The sequence below is a fragment of the Salmo trutta genome, chromosome 22, assembly GCF_901001165.1.
Source record: "Salmo trutta chromosome 22, fSalTru1.1, whole genome shotgun sequence".
Classification (NCBI taxonomy): Eukaryota; Metazoa; Chordata; class Actinopteri; order Salmoniformes; family Salmonidae; genus Salmo; species Salmo trutta.
The window spans coordinates 50849841-50874943 of record NC_042978.1 but is presented as its reverse complement, the minus strand read 5'-3'; the positions used below and the strand labels follow the sequence as shown (position 1 = coordinate 50874943).

Sequence of the window (25103 nt, the reverse complement as noted above, 5' to 3'; positions counted from 1 at the left end):
ACAATCAATCAAGTGTTTGGCACTTGCTATAGGAAGAATGCATGTTAAGTTTGAAAAAGCCGTGTTCTTATGTCAGAGCAGTGTGAAACATTAAACCTCCCTGGAGTCTAAAGGTCTGAGCAGAACATTAAACCTCTCTGGAGTCTAAAGGTCTGAGCAGAACATTAAACCTCCCTGGAGTCTAAAGGTCTGAGCAGAACATTAAACCTCTGGAGTCTAAAGGTCTGAGCAGAACATTAAACCTCCCTGGAGTCTAAAGGTCTGAGCAGAACATTAAACCTCTCTGGAGTCTAAAGTTGTGAGCAGAACATTGACCACTACCATGCATCTCTGGAGAGATATTACATGTACATTTGTTAACATTTAGTAATTTAGCAGACGCTCTTATCCAGACACTCTTTCTTATCCAGAGCTCTTATCCAGAGCTCTTATCCAGACGCTCTTATCCAGAGCTCTTACCCAGACGCTCTTATCCACACGCTCTTATCCAGACGTTCTTTCTTACCCAGACGCTCTTATCCAGACGCTCTTACCCAGACGCTCTTATCCAGACACTCTTTCTTATCCAGAGCTCTTACCCAGACGCTCTTATCCAGAGCTCTTACCCAGAAGCTCTTATCCAGAGCTCTTATCCAGACACTCTTTCTTATCCAGAGCTCTTACCCAGACGCTCTTACCCAGACGCTCTTATCCAGACGCTCTTATCCAGAGCTCTTACCCAGACGCTCTTATCCAGAGCTTTTACCCAGACGCTCTTACCCAGACGCTCTTATCCAGACTCTCTTATCCAGAGCTCTTATCCAGAGCTCTTATCCAGAGGCTCTTTCTTATCCAGACGATCTTATCCAAATCTCTTATCCAGAGCAGTTAGGGTTAAGTACCTTGCTCAAAGGCATATCAAGATATTTATTTTACCTAGATGGCTCGGGATTGGAACCAGCAAACTTTCAGTTACTGGCCCAACGCTCTTAGACGCTAGGCTATCTGCTGCTACCTGCCGCCCCATGTCAGGTAATTACACTGAACACAAATATAAACGCAAAATGAAACAAATTCCAAAATATTACTGAGTTACATGTTCATATAAGGAAATCAGTCAAATTAAATAAATGCATTAGCTCCTAATCTATGGATTTTACATGACTGGGAATACAGATATGTAGGGGCGTAGATCAGAAAACCAGTCAGTATCTGCTGTGACCATTGGCCTCATGCAGCGCGACACATCTCCTTCACATAGAGTTGATCAGGCTGTTGATTGTGGTCTGTGGAATGTTGTCCCACTCCTCTTCAATGCCTGTGTGAAGTTGCTGGATATTGGAGGGAACTGGAACACGCTGTCATACACCTCGATCCAGAGCATTGCAAACAGAGCCTCCCAGAGCCTCCCAAACAGAACCTCCCAGAGCTTCCCAGAGCCTCCCAAACAGAACCTCCCAGAGCCTCCCAGAGCCTCCCAAACAGAACCTCCCAGAGCCTCCCAGAGCCTCCAGAGCCTCCAAAACAGAACCTCCCAGAGCCTCCCAAACAGAACCTCCCAGAGCCTCCCAGAGCCTCCCAAACAGAACCTCCCAGAGCCTCCCAAAGAGAGCCTCCCAGAGCCTCCCAGAGCCTCCCAAACAGAGTCTCCCAGAGCATCCCAAACAGAACCTCCCAGAGCCTCCCAAACAGAACCTCCCAAAAAGAGCCTCCCAGAGCCTCCCAGAGCCTCCCAAACAGAACCTCCCAGAGCCTCCCAGAGCCTCCCAGAACCTCCCAGAGCCTCCCAAACAAATATTTAACTTTTTGGGTGACCTGACTAAATTTACATAGAAATGTGTGTTATAGATCTGTCATTCTCATTGAAAGCAAGTTGAAGAAGTGGTGGATATGTTCTATGAGCTATATTTCTATGCTTCCTTTTAGGTTTCGTTTTTGTGTCTTTTACTTTCGGTTTTAATTCACCAGCTTCAAACAGATGAAAATACAATATTTTTGTTTATGGGAAATATATTTTACACAGGTTTAAATGATGCAATGATTTAATCTACACTATACTTGCTTGTTTTTTTTTTCTTCACATAAACTGAAATTATTAAGTGAACTATTATAATTTTACCAACCGGGAAATGGCGAAACTTAAAGAAGCCTTGTGCATCTTAAAGTCATTGTGGAAATGTAAAAATACCATATATAGTTCTCTCCAGTTGTTTCATCCCTGCTCTGACAGACTGTATTTCACAAGTCTGTCAGTCAGTCAATGTTGAAGAGCTCCACAACAATGAATGAATTAAGTACGTAATTAATACAATAGCCATTAATTAAGCCTACTTTTGGATGAAACGTTCCAATCAGGTAATGTGGTTGTCGTATCCATACCGGTTTCAATTCTAAACCAATCAGATGTCGTATTATTCCGTTTTTCACAGTTATGACAATGCAGCTTCTCTGCGTTGCTGGACTTAAGCCGTGCTTGGGGTGTGTGTGTGTGTCTGTGTGTCTGTGTGTGTCTGTGTGTGTCTGTGTGTCTGTGTGTGTCTGTGTGTCTGTGTGTCTGTGTGTGTCTGTGTGTGTGCGTGCGCCACATAAGGCATCTCTGTCCATGGATCATCTAAAACCTTGGCAGTTTGAAGTGACTCAAATAAATCAAATGTTAAATAACCAACTCAAAAATCAGTTATTTTTCTCCTGCAGTCTGAACAGCCCAACAACAACAACAAAAAAAGCCCATGGAATCAGATATTTCAAGCCACATGATGTGATTTCATAACATCTGTACCTAGATCATTTATCAACATACCGTATGACAGAGGGTACGCTGCCAGTCGTGGTGAGAGGAAGGCGAATAGTAAAACTACAATCACAGTCAATGCAGATACCACATTGTAATGAGTGTCCATATAAGGACATATAGTATTATATGTATAGGATCTCTTTGGCTCTGTCACACCGGAAGTCGGTCAGTTTGACCGACGCGGTAATAAGTACCCCATCCTTCCCTTGAGCCATATAAACTGACTAGGATCTGGTCCAAAAATAGTTGGCAAAAGAAGTGCACTATATAGGGAATAGGGAGTCATTTGGGATTCTAATTGTATCATTGAAATATGCCCTATTTGCATCCTATGTGTTTTTAAGCTTCCTATCGTCTTTCACAAGTCCCTAGTCCCTGTTCCAGAAAACCTGAGCTTTTCTTCTTTTTGGGGGGGGCAGGTTTTACTCGGTCCTCATCTGCTTGCATGTGCTTAGCACTACTATCAAGGTGTGTTCAATGAATGAACCCTTTGCTCTGTTGATCACAGACTGTTCACCCACTGTAACGGTCGGCGTATGTATAACCCCTATTGCTGGTCAGGACGTGACACCCATTGGATAATAACAGCCAATGATCCGAGCTGAAGTGATGTCACTCCTCAAGGACTGTTTACACTATATGCCATCAGTTAGATCCACGTTGTCGTAGGGATTAGACCAAAACGCAGCGGGACTGTGTACACTCATCTTCTTTTTATTTGGCAGAAAGAAGGAAAAACCAAAACACAAGTATACAAAAACAACGACGATAAACAGTCTTGTAAGGCTTACAGCTATACAAGGAACAACTACCCACAAATCCCATAGAAAAAAAACACCCCTCTTAAATAGGACCTTCAATTAGAAGCAACGAGGAGCAGCTGCTTCCAATTGAAGGTCAACCCCCATTAACTAAACATAGAACTAGACATACTAGAACTAACATAGAAATAAACTAACAAGAACATAGCCCAAGAAACCCCGAACCACTCTAAACAAACACCCCCTCTGCCACGCCCTGACCAAACTACAATAACAAATAACCTCTTTTACTGGTCAGGACGTGACACACGTTGACTTTGACAAACACTTATATGTTGGTTTCCAACAAAGACAAAAAAAAATGTGGTTGAGAAATCCCTCAGTGCTGAACTTCTGAATGTCAGTAAATGGCTATATAACAATAAACTGTCACTTCACCTTTGGAAAAACAGAGTCCATCTTGTTCGAGTCCAAAGGTGAAACTGAGGAAATCCCCAGATTTTAAGGCGGTAGTAGGTGACATAGTAGTCACAGCAAAAAGACTCTATTCATTATCTTGGATGTGTGCTAGATAATCAACTGACAGGGGAGAACACGGCACAAAAAAAAGAACCTTAATCTCCAAAAGAGAACCTTAAAATTAGATTCCTGGCTAGAACCTCCAAATATCTGGATAAGAATGCAATGGGGACATTGGCAGGGGCTCTTGTTCAGTGCCACTTTGACTATGCATGCTCTTCCTGGTACAATAGTGCCCCCAAGTAATTAAAAAATGAATTGTAGACATCTCAGAACAAATTAGTCAGGATTATTCTTCAACTTCCAGCACTTACGCATTTTGACTATTCCCACTTTGAAAGCTTTTTAGATGACTTAAATTGGAGGAGAGAGTCACTCAGATAAAAGTGTGTCTTGCACATCAGATTGTCCACATTATGGTCCCTATGTAACTACTTTAACTTAGTGAGGGATAGCCATAACTATTCAACTACAAGGAGTGAAACTGACGCTGTTCATTTTAGATTTAAAAGTGGATTTGGTGTAAAGAAAATGTTTCATACTCGGCTGCCATTCTTTGGAATAATCTCCAAAGAATTTGAAGCGTACAGTTGAATTCGGAAGTTTACATACACCTTAGCCAATTAAATTTCAACTCAGTTTTTCACAATTCCTGACATTTAATCCTAGTAATAAATCCCTGTTTTAGGTCAGTTAGGATCACCACTTTATTTTAAGAATGTGAAATGTCAGAATAATAGTAGAGTGAATTATTTATTTCAGCTTTTATTTCTTTCATCACATTCCCAGTGGTTCAGAAGTTTACATACACTCAATTAGTATTTGGTAGCATTGCCTTTAAATTCTTCAACTTAGGTCAAATGTTTCGGGTAGCCTTCCACAAGCTTCCCACAATAAGTTGGGTGAATTTTGGCCCATTCCTCCTGACAGAGCTGGTGTAACTGAGTCTGTAAACTTCTGACCCACTGGAATTGTGATACAATGAATTATAAGTGAAATAATCTGTCTGTAAACAATTGTTGGAAAAATTACTTGTGTCATGCACAAAGTAGATGTCCTAACCGACTTGTCGAAACTATAGTTTGTTAACAAGAAATTTGTGGAGTGGTTGAATAAAGAGTTTTAATGACTCCGACCTAAGTGTATGTAAACTTCCAACTTCAACTATATGTATATCTGTGTGTGTATATATTATGGATTGATTGTTTATATATTAAGGATATGTGAGACAAGGAAGATGTACCTGTCCATAGTTGTTTATTAGGAACAGAAATTGTATTAATTATCGGATGCTGTGAAACGAACAAAAATTGTGTCTGTCATTGTCTGTTGTCATTACGATCGCTGCTTAACCTTGCTGTATTCCCCCTTCCCCTTTCTCACTTCCTGTTTACCCTCTTTCCCCCTTCCCCTTTCCCTCTTCCTGTTTACCTCTTTCCCCCTTCCCCTTTCCCTCTTCCTGTTTACCTCTTTCCCCCTTCCCCTTTCCCACTTCCTGTTTACCTCTTTTCCCCTTTCCCTCTTCCTGTTTACCTCTTTCCCCCTTCCCCTTTCCCACTTCCTGTTTACCTCTTTCCCCCTTCCCCTTTCCCTCTTCCTGTTTACCTCTTTCCCCCTTCCCCTTTCCCACTTCCTGTTTACCTCTTTTCCCCTTTCCCACTTCCTGTTTACCTCTTTCCCCCTTCCCCTTTCCCACTTCCTGTTTACCTCTTTTCCCCTTTCCCTCTTCCTGTTTACCTCTTTCCCCCTTCCCCTTACCCTCTTCCTGTTTACCTCTTTTCCCCTTCCCCTTCCCCTCTTCCTGTTTACCTCTTTCCCCCCTCCCCTTTCCCTCTTCCTGTTTACCTCTTTCCCCCTTCCCCTTTCCCACTTCCTGTTTATCTCTCTCCCTTCCCCTTTCCCACTTCCTGTTTACCTCTCCCCCTTCCCCTTTCCCACTTCCTGTTTACCTCTTTTCCCCTTTCCCTCTTCCTGTTTACCTCTTTCCCCCTTCCCCTTTCCCACTTCCTGTTTACCTCTTTCCCCCTTCCCCTTTCCCTCTTCCTGTTTACCTCTTTCCCCCTTCCCCTTTCCCTCTTCCTGTTTACCCTCTTTCCCCCTTCCCCTTTCCCACTTCCTGTTTACCCTCTTTCCCCCTTTCCCACTTCCTGTTTACCTCTTTCCCCCTTCCCCTTACCCTCTTCCTGTTTACCTCTTTTCCCCTTCCCCTTCCCCTCTTCCTGTTTACCTCTTTCCCCCCTCCCCTTTCCCTCTTCCTGTTTACCTCTTTCCCTTCCCCTTCCCCTTTCCCACTTCCTGTTTACCTCTCTCCCTTCCCCTTTCCCACTTCCTGTTTCTCTCTCCCCCTTCCCCTTCCCCTCTTCCTGTTTACCTCTTTTCCCCTTCCCCTTTCCCTCTTCCTGTTTACCTCTTTCCCCCCTTCCCCTTTCCCACTTCCTGTTTACCTCTTTTCCCCTTTCCCACTTCCTGTTTACCTCTTTCCCCCTTCCCCTTTCCCACTTCCTGTTTACCTCTTTTCCCCTTTCCCTCTTCCTGTTTACCTCTTTCCCCCTTCCCCTTACCCTCTTCCTGTTTACCTCTTTTCCCCTTCCCCTTCCCCTCTTCCTGTTTACCTCTTTCCCCCCCTCCCCTTTCCCTCTTCCTGTTTACCTCTTTCCCCCTTCCCCTTTCCCACTTCCTGTTTATCTCTCTCCCTTCCCCTTTCCCACTTCCTGTTTTACCTCTCCCCCTTCCCCTTTCCCACTTCCTGTTTACCCTCTTTTCCCCTTTCCCTCTTCCTGTTTACCTCTTTCCCCCCTTCCCCTTTCCCACTTCCTGTTTACCTCTTTCCCCCTTCCCCTTTCCCTCTTCCTGTTTACCTCTTTCCCCCTTCCCCTTTCCCTCTTCCTGTTACCTCTTTCCCCCTTCCCCTTTCCCACTTCCTGTTTACCTCTTTTCCCCTTTCCCACTTCCTGTTTACCTCTTTCCCCCTTCCCCTTACCCTCTTCCTGTTTACCTCTTTTCCCCTTCCCCTTCCCCTCTTCCTGTTTACCTCTTTCCCCCCTCCCCTTTCCCTCTTCCTGTTTACCTCTTTCCCCCTTCCCCTTTCCCACTTCCTGTTTACCTCTCTCCCTTCCCCTTTCCCACTTCCTGTTTCTCTCTCCCCCTTCCCCTTCCCCTCTTCCTGTTTACCTCTTTCCCCCTTCCCCTTCCCCTCTTCCTGTTTACCTCTTTCACCCTTCCCCTTACCCTCTTCCTGTTTACCTCTTTTCCTGTTTACCTCTTACCCCCTTCCCCTTTCCCACTTCCTGTTTACCTCTCCCCCTTCCCCTTTCCCACTTCCTGTTTACCTCTTTCCCCCTTCCCCTTTCCCTCTTCAAAAGGACCACAATGGAAATAAGCTGTTAATCCTTGATGATTTTCTTAAATTGTATGTGGAGGCATCACCAGCTAGAACATCCTTATGTATGTATTTTACAAATTGTCAAAGAAATTCAATCAATCAATCAATCACTCAATCAATCAGTCAATCAACCACATGAGGACAAACAAGTAATGGCTGTGTTTAACAGGTTATATTATAGCCTGTGCTTAATTCGTAAATCGGGAGGTCCCAGAACAAAAAGTGAGCTCAAGAGGGACCTGGGGAGCTCTGAGGCATGAGAGAGAGAGAAGAGCACCTCTATAATAAAGCATTGCATGCATATTATCACATTTTGCATAGAGTAGTAGAGTCACTTACAGAATTTGCACACTTGTGGAATATTTTTCGTAGCCTAGGATCCCCGAAAAAAAATGGCCTTTTATCAATTAATTTCATGCAATTCTAAGTCATTTTACATGACTGGTGACTTCGGGCAGAATCTTTTTTTAATAATACCGATCGAATTGACAGGCTACTTTGACACTGGCAAACTGAGGATCTCGAGATCAATAAAAAACACCTTGTCTTGATCCATCAACAGCCCAGGCCTTGATGTGTGTGTGTGTGTGTGTGTGTGTGTGTGTGTGTGTGTGTGTGTGTGTGTGTGTGTGTGTGTGTGTGTGTGTGTGTGTGTGTGTGTGTGGAGACGCATATTGTAGACTACAATATGAGGAGGAAATTATAGTCCTAAAAATGCTTTCCCAGTTTCACTGACTCACCCAATGCTCACTCGCTGGTGATGGGTAAATATTCCATTACCGTACTTCGAAGCATGTCAACCGCTGTTTAAAATTTTTCCGTAAAAAAGCGATAATATTCCGACCGGGAGTCGTTGTATCCGTTCAAAGACGATAGAATAAAAACATGGTGTCGTCTCGTTGCACGAGTCCCTTTGTCCGCTGATAGACCACTTGCCAAACGCGCAAATGTGTTTCAGCCTGGGGCTGCCTCGATATCATTCAGCTTTTTCCCGGGCTCTGAGAGCCAATGGGAGCCGTAGGAAGTGTCACGTTACAGCAAAGATCCTAAGTTTTCAATAAACAGAGCCAAGAAGCTCAAGGAATGGTCAGAGAGGGTACTTCCTGTTTGGAATCTTCTCAGGTTTTTGCCTGCCAAATGAGTTCTGTTATACTCACAGACACCATTCAAACAGTTTTAGAAACTTTGGAGTGTTTTCTATCCAAAGCTAATAATTATATGCATATTCTAGTTTCTGGGCAGGAGTAATAATCAGATTAAATCGGGTACATTTTTTTCCTGCCGTGAAAATACTGCCCCCTATCCATAACAGGCTAGGTTATGCATTTTTTTACATTTACATTTTTTGTCATCTTATCCAGAGCGACTTACAGTAGTGAATGTATACATTTCATTCAAATTCAATTCATGCATTTTTGGTACAGCTCCTGTGGGAATCAAACCCACAACCCTGGCATTGCAAACACCATGCTCTACCAACTGAGCCACAGGGAAGCCATGCTGTGGATGGTGTGTTATTGGGCTACACACAATCTACAGCTAGGCAAGAAGCTACTGATCCTCTGGCTAAATTATAGGCCTTGGCCTCGACCATAGCCCCTCATTGTTAAATATGCTGTCCTTAAAAAGGCCATTCAAACTATTGCAGAGTAATAGAGGACCTGATAAATATAGCTGTCCTCTCTTACTGGAAGGTCAACGGTAGCATATTTCAACACGCATTTTAAATAGGAGAGGAGGAGGTTGATTTTTATGTATGTTGTTCTACAGCAGTAATCCTCATAACTTGATGGATTTCCCCTCCAAAATAACTCAACACTCCCCTCCCAACTCCTCAACACTCCCCTCCCAACTCCTCAACACTCCCCTCCCAACTCCTCAACACTCCCCTCCCAACCCCTCAACACTCCCCTCCCAACCCCTCAACACTCCCCTCCCAACTCCTCAACACTCCCCTCCCAACCCCTCAACACTCCCCTCCCAACCCCTCAACACTCCCCTCCCAACCTCTCAACACTCCCCTCCCAACTCCTCAACACTCCCCTCCCAACTCCTCAACACTCCCCTCCCAACTCCTCAACACTCCCCTCCCAACCCCTCAACACTCCCCTCCCAACCTCTCAACACTCCCCTCCCAACCTCTCAACACTCCCCTCCCAAATCCTCAACACTCCCTTCCCAGCTCCTCAACACTCCCCTCCCAACCCCTCAACACTCCCCTCCCAACTCCTCAACACTCCCCTCCCAACTCCTCAACACTCCCCTCCCAGCCCCTCAACACTCCCCTCCCAACCCCTCAACACTCCCCTCCCAACCTCTCAACACTCCCCTCCCAACCTCTCAACACTCCCCTCCCAACCTCTCAACACTCCCCTCCCAAATCCTCAACACTCCCCTCCCAGCCCCTCAACACTCCCCTCCCAACCCCTCAACACTCCCCTCCCAACTTCTCAACACTCCCCTCCCAACTCCTCAACACTCCCCTCCCAGCCCCTCAACACTCCCCTCCCAACTCCTCAACACTCCCCTCCCAGCCCCTCAACACTCCCCTCCCAACTCCTCAACACTCCCCTCCCAGCCCCTCAACACTCCCCTCCCAGCCCCTCAACACTCCCCTCCCAACTCCTCAACACTCCCCTCCCAACCTCTCAACACTCCCCTCCCAACTCCTCAACACTCCCCTCCCAACTCCTCAACACTCCCCTCCCAGCCCCTCAACACTCCCCTCCCAACCCCTCAACACTCCCCTCCCAACTCCTCAACACCCCCCTCCCAACCTCTCAACACTCCCCTCCCAACCTCTCAACACTCCCCTCCCAACCCCTCAACACTCCCCTCCCAACTTCTCAACACTCCCCTCCCAGCCCCTCAACACTCCCCTCCCAAACTCTGAACACTCCCCTCCTAACCTCTCAACACTCCCCTCCCAACTCCTCAACACTCCCCTCCCAACTCCTCAACACTCCCCTCCCAACTCCTCAACACTCCCCTCCCAACCTCTCAACACTCCCCTCCCAGCCCCTCAACACTCCCCTCCCAACCTCTCAACACTCCCCTCTCAACACTCCCCTCCCAACTCATCAACACTCCCCTCCCAACTCCTCAACACTCCCCTCCCAACCTCTCAACACTCCCCTATCAACACTCCCCTCCCAACTCCTCAACACTCCCCTCCCAACCCCTCAACACTCCCCTCCCAACCTCTCAACACTCCCCTCCCAACTCCTCAACACTCCCCTCTCAACCCCTCAACACTCCCCTCCCAGCCCCTCAACACTCCCCTCCCAACCTCTCAACACTCCCCTCCCAACTCCTCAACACTCCCCTCCCAACCCCTCAACACTCCCCTCCCAACTCCTCAACACTCCCCTCCCAACCCCTCAACACTCCCCTCCCAACCCCTCAACACTCCCCTCCCAACTCCTCAACACTCCCCTCCCAGCCCCTCAACACTCCCCTCCCAACCCCTCAACACTCCCCTCCCAACTCCTCAACACTCCCCTCCCAACCTCTCAACACTCCCCTCCCAACCTCTCAACACTCCCCTCCCAACCCCTCAACACTCCCCTCCCAACTCCTCAACACTCGCCTCCCAGCCCCTCAACACTCCCCTCCCAAACTCTGAACACTCCCCTCCCAACCTCTCAACACTCCCCTCCCAACTCCTCAACACTCCCCTCCCAACTCCTCAACACTCCCCTCCCAACTCCTCAACACTCCCCTCCCAACCTCTCAACACTCCCCTCCCAGCCCCTCAACACTCCCCTCCCAACCTCTCAACACTCCCCTCTCAACACTCCCCTCCCAACTCCTCAACACTCCCCTCCCAACCCCTCAACACTCCCCTCCCAACCCCTCAACACTCCCCTCCCAACCTCTCAACACTCCCCTCCCAACTCCTCAACACTCCCCTCTCAACCCCTCAACACTCCCCTCCCAGCCCCTCAACACTCCCCTCCCAACCTCTCAACACTCCCCTCCCAACTCCTCAACACTCCCCTCCCAACCCCTCAACACTCCCCTCCCAACTCCTCAACACTCCCCTCCCAACCCCTCAACACTCCCCTCCCAACCCCTCAACACTCCCCTCCCAACTCCTCAACACTCCCCTCCCAACTCCTCAACACTCCCCTCCCAACCTCTCAACACTCCCCTCCCAACCTCTCAACACTCCCCTCCAAAATACCTCAACACTCCCTTCCCAACTCCTCAACACTCCCCTCCCAACCTCTCAACACTCCCCTCCCAACCCCTCAACACTCCCCTCCCAACCTCTCAACACTCCCCTCCCAACCTCTCAACACTCCCCTCCCAACTCCTCAACACTCCCCTCCTCAACACTCCCCTCCCAACCTCTCAACACTCCCCTCCCAACCTCTCAACACTCCCCTCCCAACCCCTCAACACTCCCCTCCCAACTCCTCAACACTCCCCTCCCAGCCCCTCAACACTCCCCTCCCAAACTCTGAACACTCCCCTCCCAACCTCTCAACACTCCCCTCCCAACTCCTCAACACTCCCCTCCCAACTCCTCAACACTCCCCTCCCAACTCCTCAACACTCCCCTCCCAACCTCTCAACACTCCCCTCCCAGCCCCTCAACACTCCCCTCCCAACCTCTCAACACTCCCCTCCCAACTCCTCAACACTCCCCTCCCAACCTCTCAACACTCCCCTCTCAACACTCCCCTCCCAACTCCTCAACACTCCCCTCCCAACTCCTCAACACTCCCCTCCCAACCTCTCAACACTCCCCTCTCAACACTCCCCTCCCAACTCCTCAACACTCCCCTCCCAACCCCTCAACACTCCCCTCCCAACCCCTCAACACTCCCCTCCCAACCTCTCAACACTCCCCTCCCAACTCCTCAACACTCCCCTCTCAACCCCTCAACACTCCCCTCCCAGCCCCTCAACACTCCCCTCCCAACCTCTCAACACTCCCCTCCCAACTCCTCAACACTCCCCTCCCAGCCCCTCAACACTCCCCTCCCAACTCCTCAACACTCCCCTCCCAACCCCTCAACACTCCCCTCCCAACCCCTCAACACTCCCCTCCCAACTCCTCAACACTCCCCTCCCAACTCCTCAACACTCCCCTCCCAACCTCTCAACACTCCCCTCCCAACCTCTCAACACTCCCCTCCCAACCTCTCAACACTCCCCTCCAAAATACCTCAACACTCCCTTCCCAACTCCTCAACACTCCCCTCCCAACCTCTCAACACTCCCCTCCCAACCCCTCAACACTCCCCTCCCAACCTCTCAACACTCCCCTCCCAACTCCTCAACACTCCCCTCCCAACCCCTCAACACTCCCCTCCCAACCTCTCAACACTCCCCTCCCAACTCCTCAACACTCCCCTCCCAACCCCTCAACACTCCCCTCCCAACCTCTCAACACTCCCCTCTCAACCCCTCAACACTCCCCTCCCAGCCCCTCAACACTCCCCTCCCAACCTCTCAACACTCCCCCTCCCAACTCCTCAACACTCCCCTCCCAACTCCTCAACACTCCCCTCCCAGCCCCTCAACACTCCCCTCCCAACCTCTCAACACTCCCCTCCCAACTCCTCAACACTCCCCTCCCAGCCCCTCAACACTCCCCTCCCAGCCCCTCAACACTCCCCTCCCAAACTCTGAACACTCCCCTCCCAACCTCTCAACACTCCCCTCCCAACTCCTCAACACTCCCCTCCCAACTCCTCAACACTCCCCTCCCAACTCCTCAACACTCCCCTCCCAACCTCTCAACACTCCCCTCCCAGCCCCTCAACACTCCCCTCCCAACCTCTCAACACTCCCCTCCCAACTCCTCAACACTCCCCTCCCAACCTCTCAACACTCCCCTCTCAACACTCCCCTCCCAACTCCTCAACACTCCCCTCCCAACTCCTCAACACTCCCCTCCCAACCTCTCAACACTCCCCTCTCAACACTCCCCTCCCAACTCCTCAACACTCCCCTCCCAACCCCTCAACACTCCCCTCCCAACCCCTCAACACTCCCCTCCCAACCTCTCAACACTCCCCTCCCAACTCCTCAACACTCCCCTCTCAACCCCTCAACACTCCCCTCCCAGCCCCTCAACACTCCCCTCCCAACCTCTCAACACTCCCCTCCCAACTCCTCAACACTCCCCTCCCAGCCCCTCAACACTCCCCTCCCAACTCCTCAACACTCCCCTCCCAACCCCTCAACACTCCCCTCCCAACCCCTCAACACTCCCCTCCCAACTCCTCAACACTCCCCTCCCAACTCCTCAACACTCCCCTCCCAACCTCTCAACACTCCCCTCCCAACCTCTCAACACTCCCCTCCCAACCTCTCAACACTCCCCTCCAAAATACCTCAACACTCCCTTCCCAACTCCTCAACACTCCCCTCCCAACCTCTCAACACTCCCCTCCCAACCCCTCAACACTCCCCTCCCAACCTCTCAACACTCCCCTCCCAACTCCTCAACACTCCCCTCCCAACCCCTCAACACTCCCCTCCCAACCTCTCAACACTCCCCTCCCAACTCCTCAACACTCCCCTCCCAACCCCTCAACACTCCCCTCCCAACCTCTCAACACTCCCCTCTCAACCCCTCAACACTCCCCTCCCAGCCCCTCAACACTCCCCTCCCAACCTCTCAACACTCCCCTCCCAACTCCTCAACACTCCCCTCCCAACTCCTCAACACTCCCCTCCCAGCCCCTCAACACTCCCCTCCCAACCTCTCAACACTCCCCTCCCAACTCCTCAACACTCCCCTCCCAGCCCCTCAACACTCCCCTCCCAACCTCTCAACACTCCCCTCCCAACTCCTCAACACTCCCCTCCCAACCCCTCAACACTCCCCTCCCAGCCCCTCAACACTCCCCTCCCAACCTCTCAACACTCCCCTCCCAACTCCTCAACACTCCCCTCCCAGCCTCTCAACACTCCCCTCCCAACTCCTCAACACTCCCCTCCCAACTCCTCAACACTCCCCTCCCAACCCCTCAACACTCCCCTCCCAGCCCCTCAACACTCCCCTCCCAACCTCTCAACACTCCCCTCCCAACCTCTCAACACTCCCCTCCCAACCCCTCAACACTCCCCTCCCAAACTCTCAACACTCCCCTCCCAACCTCTCAACACTCCCCTCCCAACTCCTCAACACTCCCCTCCCAGCCCCCTCCCAGCCCCTCCTCTATTTGACCATAGCCTTGGAAGTCCAAAGTTCTCACACACCATGAGCGAAGCCTGGAAGCCCGAGGCTAATATGAACACAGCCCTTTTGAGGTTCTCTGTTTGACCAGTCCTTCAGAAAATGATAGCAGAGCTGAGATCAATCGATTGCCAAGTTACTGTCACAGACCATGGTTCCTGTCCAAGTTACTGTCACAGACCATGGTTGCTGTCCAAGTTACTGTCACAGACCATGGTTGCTGTCCAAGTTACTGTCACAGACCATGGTTGCTCTCCAAGTTACTGTCACAGACCATGGTTGCTGTCCAAGTTACTGTCACAGACCATGGTTGCTGTCCAAGTTACTGTCACAGACCATGGTTGCTGTCCAAGTTACTGTCACAGACCATGGTTGCTGTCCAAGTTACTGTCACAGACCATGGTTGCTGTCCAAGTTACTGTCACAGACCATGGTTGCTGTCCAAGTTACTGTCACAGACTATGGTTCCTGTTCATTGTGGATGAGTGTAGGGACTGAGTTTACTGATGAAAAGTCTAATTACTGTAGGACATGATTCCCTACATCAATCTCTGGTTTGGAACGAGATTTAGAAAATGTACAAAGTCAAATCTACTTCAATGACAACTGGAGCCATCTACATGTTTTTAATGTATTTTGTTATTTTTTTATTTAACCTTTATTTAACTAGGCAAGTCAGTTAAGAACACATTGTTATTTACAATAATATAATAATTATTTTAGCAAAAAAATCTTTAATTTACAATCTGTAGAAATTATGAGAATAAAAAGGTTCAGTACTTTTGTGAAGTATCACAGAGCAGTTGAAAAATATATGGCAAATAGAAATCCAAAATGGAGAGATAGATGGGAGAGGTTGAATGGAGCTGAAGGGTGGAACTAATAAAAACAAGATAACAAATGTAAAACATACGGGGTCTGTAAAATGTATATAGGTTCAGAACGTTTGTGAAATAGCACAGTTACAAATAGAAATCAAACTGGAGGGACATTAGAAATAGAGGAAGGATTAAAAACAAACAAAATATAACTATTGTAAAACAGATTGTGTCTGTAACATGTGTATTAGATGTATAAACTGAAGGTAGAAGCCTAAATGTTATTGTTTATTAGTTTATTCCAATTGGGGGAAAGGTGGTAGGGTTTGGGGAATAATAAAGGAATATTCCAACAACAAAAAAGTGTGAATATGTATATCTGTATATACCTCCCCAATTAAGGTTCACCAACCTCCTGTGGTATATATATGTGTATACGTATGAATGTTTATGTATGTATGTATGTATGTATATATATATATATATGTATGTGGGTATGTGTATGTATATATATATATATATATATATATATATATATATATATATATATATATATATATATATATATATATATATATAGATAGATATATTTACCCCAAAAATATATGGGGGATTGGAAATGATGCAGACAATTACATTGATGGAAGCAACAATCTATCCGCAATATTAAAGCTGATCTACACCCTAAAAAAAAATAATAATATATATATATATATATATATAATAATTTTAAAAAATGAAGAAAAAAAATATATATATATAAATACATTTTTTAAATAAATAATAAAATCTTATTTATAATGAAGGCCAAACCCTAACCAGGACAACACTGGGCCAAGTGTGCGCCGCACAACGGGACTCCCAATCACGGCCGGTTGTGATATAGCCTGGAATCAAACCAGGGTCTGTAGAGACACATCTAGCATTGCGATGCAGTGCCTTAGATCGCTGCGCCACTCGGGAGCCCCGAGCGTAGGCCTGTAACTGTGATGCTGGCAACAATTGAATTCCGTATTTTTGCCAACGTTTCCAGACACCGGTCATATTCGACGGGTGTTACACGTTTGTAAATTCATCAGTTATTCTGCTGGAAAACTCAGACCAGAATGCTGTGAAATCAGAAAATAGATAACCAGAGTAAATTTACGAACGCAAACTAAAGTGCTGGAAAAGTAGTCAAAAATGACTAAAACAGCTGTATCATTAGATCTGTACAATATATTTCTGTTTTCCGAATTGCAGAGAAGTAGATGGAGATAGCATACCCTCTTAATTGTTTTTGTGTAAGTGTTTGGCAAAGTGGTTAAAGTTGCTGATTTGTGTCAAAAGGTGCTTTGTTGTATTTACAGGTGAACGGAAGTTGGAAGTGATGATGTCACAGTGTGGAGCTTTAGAATGTTGCAACAAAACAAAAACAAAAATCCCATTAAAGTGAATGAAGATGGACAAAAACAGAGACAAACAAATGTATAGTTTAAAAAAGTATAAATCATATGAAGAAACAAAAGTTGTATTGCAAACGTATTATTCCAGACTAGTCTGCACGCTTTAAAATGTTGGAATGGCATTTCTAGTTTACAGAGTGTAAGAGCAGTAGCGTGCAGAAGAATAAGAAGTATAAATCTTCGCAAGTCCCACCTAACTATCAAGTTGTCTACTTTCCATCGAACACTTTAACGCATCTATTGACTGCATTGTTTGAACAGAATCTTGGCAGTTCATTAAAAAACATTCATGGAATCATTCTTCTAAAACTAGATAACAAATATAAAGGTCAGATTAATTCTTATCACAAATATCTTATCACAGCACTGCCAAATTATGTGTTGACCAACTCCCTGACCAAAATGGCCGACATCTAGTCAATAACAATGTTCAAGATCCTTCTAGTCTTCTAATTCTAAATGTTCTGTTTTATGGGGGGATGACCATGCGCTGCATGCCGGGATACATCTCCGTGTTGACACAAAAAAAATGGTCGTGTATGTTTTGTGACCTGAGAGTTTAAAAGCAGGCCTAAAAAACCAAACTTGTATCGTATTATTTGGTACGCAGAACATCCATTCGAATAGTATATATATATAGTAAGTGTCGAATATAGTATTTTATAGAGCAAGGAAACCGTGAGAACAAGACTGGCGAAGGAAAGCTGATTTGACCACAGACAGAAAATCCGCCCCTGAATGACTCGGCTACCGCTCACCAGGTCGGTAGTATACACTATCTATCTCACGGTAGCTCGCTAATACCGGGGATACTGCAGGACTGCGATTTACTGCCAATCATGTCCGAGGTGATTCCGTCAACAGCGTGTAGAAACATCGCCCCCAAAAAATATTCATACATGTTTGCAGTGATTTTACTTTTTTTTAAATTATTATTATTATTATTATTATTATTTTATTATTTTACTCAGTAATCCACCCTCCAGTTGGACATAATATGGGTTTTTATTTCAGATTGAACTAGAATGATCTAGATTCTTCTCAACTCGCTGGTTACTGTGGTGACAGTTCGGGACACGTTTGATGTGAACAAACGTCGGACTAAACTTGTGTTTGTCAACATTTCAACCGTGTTGCAACATGACCTGTAGCCAGGGGGTTGTAATCATTACGTCGATAACGTTGTAAAACATTTTTTTTTTGCAACAGAAACCTTTTACTCCAAATGGGGAAACGCAAACGAGAGTTTCCATTGGACAAATTCACAGTAGGTCCGTTCCCCGGTGTCCGTTCCGTTAGCTTCCGTTTGGTTCTCAAACGGTAAACGGTTTCCGTAATGAATACACCCCAACCGAAATATAGTAATGTTGCAACAATTGTAATGAGTTTGTTGACATCAGTTGGTGGCTGTAGAATATTATCTTCCGGGCAGAACGAACCATATTCTGACTGACTAAAAGCAAGACTTAACCAATGTCGAAGGAAACAAATGAATATGAGGTAGTTGAACTGTATACCTGTTTTTATATCTTGTCTTTTTCGTTAGTTATTATTCCCGAATATGGACGTTTTTATTTTGGGAAGCCTAATATAAAGATGAACCTCAAAGGTTAGTTCCTTAACTTCCTCCCATCTTGTCCGTTTCAGAGTACAGTTACCTACATCATAGAGGACACTAAACCAAGCCGAATGTAAGTATCAGGTACAGGCATGTTACTACTACTACTACTAATACCCCCATATTCCCATGAGACACCTCATTTGGCACACAATTGGACTGAACATGTATTGTGAAATATCATTCTGATATGACATTGTGATGTAAGGATAGATATTATCATTCTGATATGACATTGTGATGTAAGGATAGATATTATCATTCTGATATGACATTGTGATGTAAGGATAGATATTATCATTCTGATATGACATTGTGATGTAAGGATAGATATTATCATTCTGCTATGATATGACATTGTGATGTAAGGATAGATATTATCATTCTGATATGACATTGTGATGTTAGGATAGATATTATCATTCTGATATGATATGACATTGTGATGTTAGGATAGATATTATCATTCTGATATGACATTGTGATGTTAGGATAGATATTATCATTCTGATATGATATGACATTGTGATGTAAGGATAGATATTATCATTCTGATATGATATGACATTGTGATGTAAGGATAGATATTATCATTCTGATATGATATGACATTGTGATGTTAGGATAGATATTATCATTCTGATATGATATGACATTGTGATGTAAGGATAGATATTATCATTCTGATATGACATTGTGATGTAAGGATAGATATTATCATTCTGATATGACATTGTGATGTAAGGATAGATATTATCATTCTGATATGACATTGTGATGAAAGGATAGATATTATCATTCTGATATGATATGACATTGTGATGTAAGGATAGATATTATCATTCTGATATGACATTGTGATGTAAGGATAGATATTATCATTCTGATATGACATTGTGATGTAAGGATAGATATTATCATTCTGATATGATATGACATTGTGATGTAAGGATAGATATTATCATTCTGATATGACATTGTGATGTAAGGATAGATATTATCATTCTGATATGATATGACATTGTGATGTAAGGATAGATATTATCATTCTGATATGACATTGTGATGTAAGGATAGATATTATCATTCTGATATGACATTGTGATGTAAGGATAGATATTATCATTCTGATATGATATGACATTGTGATGTAAGGATAGATATTATCATTCTGATATGACATTGTGATGTAAGGATAGAAATTATCATTCTGATATGATATGACATTGTGATGTAAGGATAGATATTATCATTCTGATATGATATGACATTGTGATGTAAGGATAGATATTATCATTCTGATATGATATGACATTGTGATGTAAGGATAGAAATTATCATTCTGATATGACATTGTGATGTAAGGATAGATATTATCATTCTGATATGACATTGTGATGTAAGGATAGATATTATCATTCTGATATGACATTGTGATGTAAGGATAGATATTATCACTCTGATATGATATGACATTGTGATGTAAGGATAGATATTATCACTCTGATATGATATGACATTGTGATGTTAGGATAGAAATTATCATTCTGATATGATATGACATTGTGATGTAAGGATAGATATTATCATTCTGATATGACATTGTGATGTAAGGATAGATATTATCATTCTGATATGATATGACATTGTGATGTAAGGATAGATATTATCATTCTGATATGACATTGTGATGTAAGGATAGATATTATCATTCTGATATGACATTGTGATGTAAGGATAGATATTATCATTCTGATATGACATTGTGATGTTAGGATAGATATTATCATTCTGATATGATATGACATTGTGATGTAAGGATAGATATTATCATTCTGATATGACATTGTGATGTAAAGATAGATATTATCATTCTGATATGATATGACATTGTGATGTAAGGATAGATATTATCATTCTGATATGACATTGTGATGTTAGGATAGATATTATCATTCTGATATGACATTGTGATGTTAGGATAGATATTATCATTCTGATATGACATTGTGATGTAAGGATAGATATTATCATTCTGATATGACATTGTGATGTAAGGATAGATATTATCATTCTGATATGATATGACATTGTGATGTAAGGATAGATATTATCATTCTGATATGATATGACATTGTGATGTAAGGATAGATATTATCATTCTGATATGACATTATGATGTAAGGATAGATATTATCATTCTGATATGACATTGTGATGTAAGGATAGATATTATCATTCTGATATGATATGACATTGTGATGTAAGGATAGATATTATCATTCTGATATGACATTGTGATGTAAGGATAGATATTATCATTCTGATATGACATTGTGATGTAAGGATAGATATTATCATTCTGATATGATATGACATTGTGATGTAAGGATAGATATTATCATTCTGATATGATATGACATTGTGATGTAAGGATAGATATTATCATTCTGATATGACATTGTGATGTTAGGATAGATATTATCATTCTGATATGACATTGTGATGTAAGGATAGATATTATCATTCTGATATGACATTGTGATGTAAGGATAGATATTATCATTCTGCTATGATATGACATTGTGATGTAAGGATAGATATTATCATTCTGATATGACATTGTGATGTAAGGATAGATATTATCATTCTGCTATGATATGACATTGTGATGTAAGGATAGATATTATCATTCTGATATGACATTGTGATGTAAGGATAGATATTATCACTCTGATATGATATGACATTGTGATGTAAGGATAGATATTATCACTCTGATATGATATGACATTGTGATGTTAGGATAGAAATTATCATTCTGATATGATATGACATTGTGATGTAAGGATAGATATTATCATTCTGATATGACATTGTGATGTAAGGATAGATATTATCATTCTGATATGACATTGTGATGTAAGGATAGATATTATCATTCTGATATGACATTGTGATGTTAGGATAGATATTATCATTCTGATATGATATGACATTGTGATGTAAGGATAGATATTATCATTCTGATATGACATTGTGATGTTAGGATAGATATTATCATTCTGATATGATATGACATTGTGATGTTAGGATAGATATTATCATTCTGATATGACATTGTGATGTAAGGATAGATATTATCATTCTGATATGATATGACATTGTGATGTAAGGATAGATATTATCATTCTGATATGACATTGTGATGTAAGGATAGATATTATCATTCTGATATGATATGACATTGTGATGTAAGGATAGATATTATCATTCTGATATGACATTGTGATGTAAGGATAGATATTATCATTCTGATATGATATGACATTGTGATGTAAGGATAGATATTATCATTCTGATATGATATGACATTGTGATGTAAGGATAGATATTATCATTCTGATATGACATTATGATGTAAGGATAGATATTATCACTCTGATATGACATTGTGATGTAAGGATAGATATTATCATTCTGATATGATATGACATTGTGATGTAAGGATAGATATTATCATTCTGATATGATATGACATTGTGATGTAAGGATAGATATTATCATTCTGATATGACTTTGTGATGTAAGGATAGATATTATCATTCTGATATGATATGACATTGTGATGTAAGGATAGATATTATCATTCTGATATGACATTATGATGTAAGGATAGATATTATCACTCTGATATGACATTGTGATGTAAGGATAGATATTATCATTATGATATGACATTGTGATGTAAGGATAGATATTATCACTCTGATATGATATGACATTGTGATGTAAGGATAGATATTATCATTCTGATATGTCAGGATAGATTGTTAATCTGATATGACACTATGGTGATTCAGTCAGTTCATTTTTAACATGTCGTCATTTTTGACATGGATCAATTTGCAACATTGGAGCCAAATCATAGGCCTACTACATTTTCCTCCAAATGCATGCAGTGCTGTGATTAACTTACGATTAGTACATTTAGCTTAACTCTTGCATCGCTAGTTTATTCTGACTGTTTTGATTGTTTTTGTGCTTTCTAAATAACATTGTAAAGTTGATCTATCTGTGTGTGTTTTTGTTAGTCATGTGATGAGCAAGCTTCCTTTTCAATGGTCATCGTACTAAAACCTTGTCACTTCCTGTCTGAATGTCCTGTACAGGAAGAGAGCGGCTGCAAAGCATCTAATTGAGCGCTACTTTTGCCAGTTAACGGAGGGCTGTGGAAATGGGGCCTGCACGAATGAGTTCTGTGCTTCATGTCTTGGTTTTCAACCGCTGGATCACAACACGGCGGCTATCAGAGCCCTGGAGCTCTATAAAATGAATGCCAAACTGTGTGGTCGTCACTCTACTGCCTTCCCTGACAACAGCAGTGCCAAAGAAACCCACCCTGCCTTATCGGGCGACCGTCACGGGAAGATGCCAGACCATGAAGACAACCTGTTTCCCCCTAGGGAAGACTTCAGAGGTAAACACAATACTTTTCACAGTCCCAAAATGGCACCCTGAATAGTGCACTGCCCTGTGTGACCTTTTTTTTCTCTATTGCTATTCAATGTTCATTCATTTTAGAGAGAATCAAATGGTTGCCGATGTATTCATTTTAGAGAATCAAATGGTTGCCCATGCATTCATTTTAGAGAGAATCAAATGGTTGCCCATGCATTCATTTTAGAGAGAATCAAATGGTTGCCCATGCATTCATTTTAGAGAGAATCAAATGGTTGCCCATGCATTCATTTTAGAGAGAATCAAATGGTTGCCCATGCATTCATTTTAGAGAGAATCAAATGGTTGCCCATGCATTCATTTTCTCTGTGATCTCTCTGTGTCCAGAGGTGCATTACCTGACCGAGGAGAAGGTGTATGAGATCCTGAGTATCTGCGAGGGGAAGAAGGACTACTCTCCTCTGATCCGAGTCATCGGGAGGATCTTCTCCAGCGCTGACGCTCTGGTGCAGAGCTTCAGGAAAGACAAGGAACAACACCCCAACACCAAGGAGCAGCGCAAGACCCACCAGGCCAAAGATGAGGACAAGGACGAGGATGACAAGGAGAGAACCACGGCCATGGAGCAGGAATCGGAGGCCTCGGCGTCCATGGAAGGAGCGACGGGATCGACGGAGAACAGACTGGGTCCTGTGGAGGTCTCGGTGGACATAGAAGCTGTGAGGAGAGTGTACGACAGACTCCTCTCCAACGAGAAGATCGAATCGGCCTTCCTCAACGCCCTGGTCTACCTAACTCCCAACGTAGAGCTGGATCTGACCTATCTAGACGTGTACAACACCAACCCAGACTACCTAAACATCTTCATCATCGTGATGGAGAACAGCAGCCTCCACAGCCCAGAGTACCTGGAGATGGCCATGCCTCTGTTCTGTAAGTGTATGAGTAAACTCCCTCTGCCTGCCCTGGCCAAGCTGACTCGCCTGTGGTCTCAGTACAGTGTAGAGCACATCAGGCGTATGATGGAGACCTTCCAGCAGCTCATCACCTACACGGTAACGTTACATTCTTTATCAGATTTGAGTTTTTTTTTTATTTCATTCAGGCTTGCAGTCGACAAGACTGAATTATACAGAATGCACAGTTACATGCTCAATATTCTTTATGCATTTTGTCTTTTTTTTTTTCTACCTAGCTAGAGTTTGATTCATCTGTAATGAATAGCGCTAACTCAATCTAAACCAGAAGTGATTTGTCACATGCACAGGATACAGCAGTTGTAAACAGTACAGTGAAATGCTTTTAGCTGTTATACACATTTTTAAATGTATTATTGTCATTTCTTAAGGTAATCAGCAACGAGTACGACAGCGACAGTCTGGTCAACGATGATGAGTGTGTTGTGGCTGCAGCCAAGTGTCTGAAGGTACTGTTTTGGTCAATCTGATGTGACAGACATGCTCGTTCTATAGAAACTATTAACAATACCTAGGAGTAGAACCAAGGGGTCTATTAGCAATACCTAGGAGTAGAACCAAGGGGTCTATTAGCAATACCTAGGAGTAGCACCAAGGTCCAATACCTAGGAGTAGAACCAAGGGGTCTATTAGCAATACCTAGGAGTAGAACCAAGGGGTCTATTAGCAATACCTAGGAGTAGAACCAAGGGGTCTATTAGCAATACCTAGGAGTAGAACCAAGGGGTCTATTAGCAATACCTCGGAGTAGAACCAAGGGGTCTATTAGCAATACCTAGGAGTAGCACCAAGGTCCAATACCTAGGAGTAGAACCGAGGCCCATTAGCAATACCTAGGAGTAGAACCGAGGCCCATTAGCAATACCTAGGAGTAGAACCAAGGGGTCTATTAGCAATACCTCGGAGTAGAACCAAGGGGTCTATTAGCAATACCTCGGAGTAGAACCAAGGGGTCTATTAGCAATACCTCGGAGTAGAACCAAGGGGTCTATTAGCAATACCTAGGAGTAGAACCAAGGGGTCTATTAGCAATATCTCGGAGTAGAACCAAGGGGTCTATTAGCAATACCTAGGAGTAGAACCAAGGGGTCTATTAGCAATACCTAGGAGTAGAACCGAGGCCCATTAGCAATACCTAGGAGTAGAACCGA

General features: G+C 43.9%; 1 protein-coding gene across 4 annotated transcripts in view; it reads left to right on the top strand.

The window, feature by feature from the left end:
• Positions 1-17390: 17390 nt before the first annotated feature.
• Positions 17391-25103, top strand: part of LOC115158913 (ubiquitin-protein ligase E3A) — a 51622-nt gene continuing 43909 nt past the window's right edge. Inside the window, exons 1-5 of one of the 4 annotated variants that reach the window (XM_029708337.1) lie at positions 17391-17657; positions 18544-18587; positions 22687-22994; positions 23363-24030; positions 24324-24401. In XM_029708337.1, coding sequence (XP_029564197.1) covers positions 18586-18587; positions 22687-22994; positions 23363-24030; positions 24324-24401 — 1056 coding nt within the window. In that variant the 5' untranslated portion in view covers positions 17391-17657; positions 18544-18585. Of the gene's footprint in view, positions 17658-17994; positions 18397-18543; positions 18588-22686; positions 22995-23362; positions 24031-24323; positions 24402-25103 lie in introns of those variants that run through there. The other 3 variants (XM_029708339.1, XM_029708336.1, XM_029708338.1) reach the window with 3 other exon arrangements.